Source organism: Mauremys reevesii, linkage group 13 (genome assembly GCF_016161935.1).
Source record: "Mauremys reevesii isolate NIE-2019 linkage group 13, ASM1616193v1, whole genome shotgun sequence".
Taxonomy (NCBI): Eukaryota; Metazoa; Chordata; order Testudines; family Geoemydidae; genus Mauremys; species Mauremys reevesii.
Window position 1 is genome coordinate 6,855,927 of NC_052635.1, and position 6,140 is coordinate 6,862,066.

General features: G+C 46.2%; 1 protein-coding gene across 1 annotated transcript; it reads right to left on the reverse strand.

The window, feature by feature from the left end:
- Nucleotides 1-1,471: 1,471 nt before the first annotated feature.
- LOC120379859 (maestro heat-like repeat-containing protein family member 2B) lies at nt 1,472-5,348 on the reverse strand. Its single transcript, XM_039497379.1, has 7 exons — nt 5,326-5,348; nt 4,968-5,090; nt 3,687-3,839; nt 2,942-2,968; nt 2,492-2,614; nt 2,025-2,078; nt 1,472-1,483 (listed from the first exon to the last, which is right to left on the reverse strand). The coding sequence occupies exons 1-7, from the start codon at nt 5,344-5,346 to the stop codon at nt 1,472-1,474; spliced, it is 513 nt and encodes a 170-aa protein (XP_039353313.1). The 5' UTR covers nt 5,347-5,348.
- Between the last annotated feature and the right edge of the window lie 792 nt (nt 5,349-6,140).

Below are 6,140 nucleotides of genomic sequence, written 5' to 3' on the forward strand. Positions count from 1 at the left end.
TGAACTGTACCATGTCCTTAGGAGCTGTTGGTAGAGCAGAGGAATGGACAGAGTTAGTACCAGAAAATCCCTCCCAAAAGTTCCTCTTAAACAGGTTTAATTGTCACTAAAATCCCTCTCCAAAGCATCTGACCTCCATGTAGCAAAGGAATTACACCTATATCTAAGGGGCTCTTCCATTAGACAAGTCCCAGGGACCAGATTCACCTCTGGTGTACTGTAGCTCGATTGAAGCCAAAGGAGTTACACGAGAGATGAATCTGGGCCCGTGTATGTGATGTCTGCTGTAGACTGTCTGATGGGAGCTGTCTAGCACATTGCATGCTGTTTGAGGTCTGCTGCTGTGGTCTGTTTCCTGGGCAATTTCTCCCACATTGAGTGGCAAAATGACAGAGAGGAGCATTTCTTTTTATTAATTTGAATAAGAGCAGAGAAGTTCCCCCAGCCAAGCTCCTTTTATAACTTCACTTTTATACTGAAGATGCATCAAACTCCCCACCCCTCAGCTCTTCACGATATTCTGTTCATGTCTGAGGAACAGCAAGTCTGCTCTGAATGAGTTTCCATACACAGGGCTTAACTCAATATTCATGAATTCCTCTTAGAAGAAGTGATCAGTTTCAACTGGTTCTCTTGGATTTGGCTACTGCAGTGGTGATTTTCTTGCCGCTCCAAGTAGTGTCAACAACACTATAAGAACTTGGTGCCAATCCAGCCCTGGCATAAAATGGCACAGCTTCCGTGGATTTCAATGGGGCACATGCCCGCTTATCCCAGGAAGAATTTGGTGCTCTCTCCCTAGAATTCCCTCCGTTGTGGAAAATTCCTCCACAACTGAAGCTTGACCCCCTAAATCTCTGACTCTTCCCTGCTGTAACACAAGAAACAATCTCCACCATGGTTCAATGGTCTACTCACTTCAAACATTTCCTGGAACCAGTCTGCGGTTGGTGCTTCCTCCAGCAATGTCTCCATTAGCTTGCAAAGGGCTTCAAAGGACCTCACATAGATTAACTGAAACCGGAAGAGAAGGAGTGAGGCTCAGTACAGATCATTTGTGTGTGGGGGCCGGGGAAAGCTAACCATAACCTTGCCAGGGAGGCCATGTGTGACTGCCATCACCCAGTGCCTGCGGGGCAGAAATACAGTGGATGGTGCCAGAGGAGAATTGTCGTCACGTACTTGTATATGCAGAGCATCCTTTGCTGTCTCACATTCCTCTTTCATCTTCTCCAAGGGAGGAAGGGGAAATAAACTTTTGAAGCACTGATCAAGGAGTTCAAGGTTTTCCTCCATGGTCAGAGATGGTTTGAGTTTGCTGGCAGAAGAAAGATAGAGAGAAAAGTCATGCATTAGACTCAGTACCACCTCCAAGTGAAAGAAATGGGTCCAATGACTAGAGATTGTCCCAATCTAGAACCCCAAATGCGAACAACCCTTCACTTTGCACCTCTCGTAAGTATTGGCTAATCTAGAAGTAAAGCTAAAACATCAAGTCTCCTTTTTAGAGAAACCCACAAGCTTTCTTCCCCCTGCCAACTAGCCAGACACCTCCCTCCCCATCTGAACCTCTGCTCCATTGTACTGCATGCCCCACCAACCTCCAAACTTGTGTCTTTCAAGCACAAACCCCCAAATGGACACATTCAAATCCTTAAGAATTAAAGTCCTGCTGGTGAGCAGCATGGGAGCCACACGGCCACGGCCAGAGGAGTCAGGGCGAATTGCCGCCGAAGACCCGGAGCAGAAGAAGCTCCGGGGGCCTGGGCCCCGTGAGAGTTTTCCAGGGCCCCCGGAGTGAAGGACCCCGCTCTAGGGGCCCTGAAAAAAACTCTCGTGGGGGCCTGGGGAAAACTGCCCCACTTGCCCTCCCCTCCCCCCGGGGAGGTCCTGGTGAGCCAAACCCTGCAGGCATTAAACTGCTCCCAAGCTGACACTCATGAATTAACAAATAAGAAGGCATCACAGTGCCAGGAAATATGGCAGAAAATAGCCTACCTCAGATGTCCAATGGCAAGAATTGCCTTGTAGCGAACTGGAGATGCCAGGGAATCCAGTGGTTCCTGTTTAATGAAGTCCTGAAATGTATGAAGAGGGACATCAAAAATGGGAAATGGATTTGAAAGGCAGAGAGGCCTTCCTCTCACACCCTGAAACAGGGCCATATGCCAGACCTGGAATAAACAGACGCCGTGCCCAGCAGGCTCTCTGCCTCAGCAATGGACCGTAGGGCCATCTGCAGGCTATACAGAGGACAGAAAGAGAACTCACAAGACACAAGCCATTCCTTCCAGTTACAGCCCACAATATGTCAGCATCCCTGCCAAGCTCAGAGTGGACCCAGCATTCTGGGTGCCATGCAGGTTGCTCATGAGACTGCAGTAGTACAGTCACAGCCAATGGATAAAATATCATCTCCCTGGAAAACCAGTCTCATTACATTACAACAAACTCTCTTGTACTTCAGTCCTCAAAGCTCCTAATCACTCACCAGCATGTAGCCAAGGAGCTCCACTTTGTATGAGAATTCGAACTCCTGGGAGTCTCTGGTCTCCAAGATGGCACAGCTAATCTCCATGACATTGTGGATGAGGGTTAATTTTAGGTTCATGTCCTACATAATCCAGAAGGAGAAACAAGAGTATGTAGATGAGAAACTGAGAGAAAAGAACCAGAGTCCAGACAATAAAGATCAGGAATTAAATCTAGCCTCAGGGAAGGAGAGAGGTGTCCCCAGACCCCAGAAGGTAGAGGACTCTGGCTCTGCACCCACCTCAGAAAAAGAGAAAACCCAGGTTCATCAAATAAATCCAGGTCCACTTACACGAGAGCAGCCAGGACTCCTGCTTGATGTAGCAAGGAAACCAAGCTTTGTGCAATTTAAACAAGCAACTTGTGTATAGAAAACGCAAAAGCAGAGGGCAGATTATTTAGAATGTACCTTGTTCGCAACAGTGATGCCCAGCACCTGAAAAATGAAATGCAAAACAGCTATTAGCAATGTAGATAGTCCCACATAACACACAACCTCAAAATGTCCTGGCTGGTGACTATGGAGCAGAGAGAAATCACTATTGTTAAATCTTCCAAAAGGCAGGAAAGGTATCCAGAGGGGGTGTTTTCCAGAGGTCAATATCAGGAGCCATCCTCCGTAATATCTGCATTTGTGAACTACTGGAAGAGCTCAGTTTGGTTCAACTGTTTTTGGCAATGCCTAAGTGAGAGTCTCAGTTAGACAAGGCAGAACTGAATGGCAAAGTGATGTGGAGAGGTTGCATTGAGATGAGAGTCAGGACCAGCAGTCAGGCACCTGGGGAACAGAAATAACGGAGCACACAGACAAACAAGACGACAGATAAGAGGTAAGGGAAGTAGTGAGTCCAAGAAACAGCGTGACAGCAAATCAACTAAATACAGGCTAGCACTAGTCTCTCTTGGGTAGCAAAAGATAGAGCTAGATACACATCCATATGAGGGGAGTTAGAGTGTTATTCTGAATAGCCTGAGTGTCACTGCATCTGAATTACTGTGTAGTTGGGGTCTACAGAATATCAGAAGACTATAGGAAAACCTAGAGAAAATACAAAGAAGAGCAACAAAAATGATACAACATGTGACTGCTCACACTCCATCCATTACAGTTTTAAATTTGAGTTATGTGACACTTATCACGCAAAAACTCTTACCTGACAACTGGCTCTGTAATGGAGAAGGATGTTCTTTGTGATGTCTGCCTCTACTCGGGAGAGAAGCTGGTCTTTTGGAGCATGGACAGCCACATTGCTGTAAGTCAGCATCAGGGTGCTGCGAGTCTTGCCTCTTCTCCCATGGTGGTAGTCCTAGTCAATCAGAAAGTTCTTCTGATTCCTTTTGCTTTGGAATTCTGATCTGCTGCTGACCGAGGAATTCCTCACAGCAGCAATAGCAGCTTGCATTTGCAAAGCTCTTTTCAGCCAAAGATCTCAAACCACTTGCAAAAAGTATTTAAGCAATATAATAACGGTGAGGTGTGGAGATATTAGTATCTCCATCATTCCCACTAGGTAACTCTGACACACAGAGCCTAAAATGCTGAACCTACAGCAGTGAAGTACACGGGAGCTTAGTCATTGACACTGGTAAGTACAAGATCAGGCGCTAAATGCCTTGCCTAAGGCTGCACAGTGAGTAAATGGCAGAGCCAGCAGTGGAAGCCCAGAGGCCTAGTCTCCTGCTCTAGCCTCTAGATCAGTGGTTTTCAACCAGGGCTACTTGTGTACCCCTGAGGGTCTGCAGAGGTCTTCCAGGGGGTTTATCAACTCATCTAGCTATTTGCCTAGTTTTACAGCAGACTACAAAGAATGCAAGTACAATATTTATATTCCAGTTGATTTATTTTATAATTATATGGTAAAAATGAGAAAATAAGCAATTTTCAGTAATAATGTGCTATGATACTTTTTAATAATTTTATACCTGATTTTGTAAGTAGTTTTTAAGTGAGGTGAAATTTGGGGTACACAAGACAAATCAGACTCCTGAAAGGGGTACACTAATCTGGACAGGTTGAGAACCACTGCTCTAAATCACAGGTTCCATAATTGTCATCCGTAGCCCACTGGTGGTCTACCTAAAGCAGGTTGGTTGGCCACATGTTGCTTGCAACCCCTCTTCATTTCCAGCTAATAACTGGGATTTTAAAAAAAAAAACGCTAAAAATACCTTAAATGCTTTTCCATGCAAGCCACTGAGGTAGTTCCCACACATTGTGCATGGGAGGGGCGCTCAAGCCATGAGATATCAGATGATAAAAATCATTTGAGAGAACCCCAGCTCCAGATTGTGCTCCACTCTGCTTAACTGCAGACGTCATGCAGAACGCATACACTGGGGGACAATTGGAACTGAGCAGAGCAGACACTACCCCGGGGCTGCAGCCCCTGCTTTAGAGGGAGAGGAAGTTGGAGAGAAGCCCCTGGCTCCTTTACCTTCAGGCGGCTGATGAGCCCAGAAATCTTCACCTTGCTCATTGCAGCCCCAAACTCATGAAGTGCATTCAGGGTGAGGTCCAAGTGGCTCTCAGCAGAGAACGCGAGGATGGAAATGACTCCCTGTCACCCAAGAAAAATACTGGTTAGGATCTAACCCACGAGTCCCTTCCTTTCAGCTGAAGGAGTGTAAAGCGCCAGTCAGGCGTCAGACCCGTGGGCAGCGGGGCCTGAGTGAAACAGCAATGAAGAGGATATGAAGCGAAATGGCATCTGTCCCAGGCCAGCTCAGAGCTGAGCCCCACAGGGAGCATTCAGAGATTACTTGGTAAAGTGGAGAGAAGGACAGAGTCCTCACCTGTCTCTCAGGGGCTTCCATATAATCTGTTGTTGTCAAAAATTGATGAAGCTGGGATTTAACGTGGCCCAGGTCCTGACAAACTGCTAAGGACGTTCCTAGCGCCTTATACAGGAAACTCTGAAAGAAAGAGACCGGCACTGAGATACCAGTAACAGAACGTGCCAGTCAGTACAGACCCAGCTCAGCAACACTCAGGAAAGAACAAGATAGCCAAGTCCAAGCACCCATACTGCAGAAACATCCCATCATCTAGCCCAGCCAGAGAACCAACAATGCAGCACAGACAAGCAGCCTGTCCAAGCAAATATTGGAAGGGCAGGGGGGCAAGAGAGCAGGGAACAAGTAAAAACAAATTTTATATGGAGAATAAAATATAAAGTAATGAAGCCTTGAGAGAAGCCTTGAGAGAAGCCTTATGCAGCCTTATGCAGCCCCCCAATCAGAATTTCAAGGGAAATTAACTAGAAACTAAGCCTTAACAGAGAACAAACCTTCTCACGGGAGGGGCTGGTATAGCTGGCCATCTGCAGGTTCAACTCAAGGCTTATCTGGCAGCTCCAGGCACTGTCGTCTATCATCGCCAGAGATGTTCTTAGGAACTGAGTGTAAAAGAAGAGTTAAAGCAGATAGTTAATTGCAAGAATTTGGGGGTTGTTGTGGGGGTTGTTTGTTTATTTGTTTGGTGTTTTTTTTTTCTTCCTTGTTCTCTCTTGTAAACTTTCCAATATTCAGGTGTCATGGGAAGGTTATTTCCCTATTGAGAACTATAAACATCGACAACCCAGACTTCCTCTGCTGTTGTTCTTTAACCT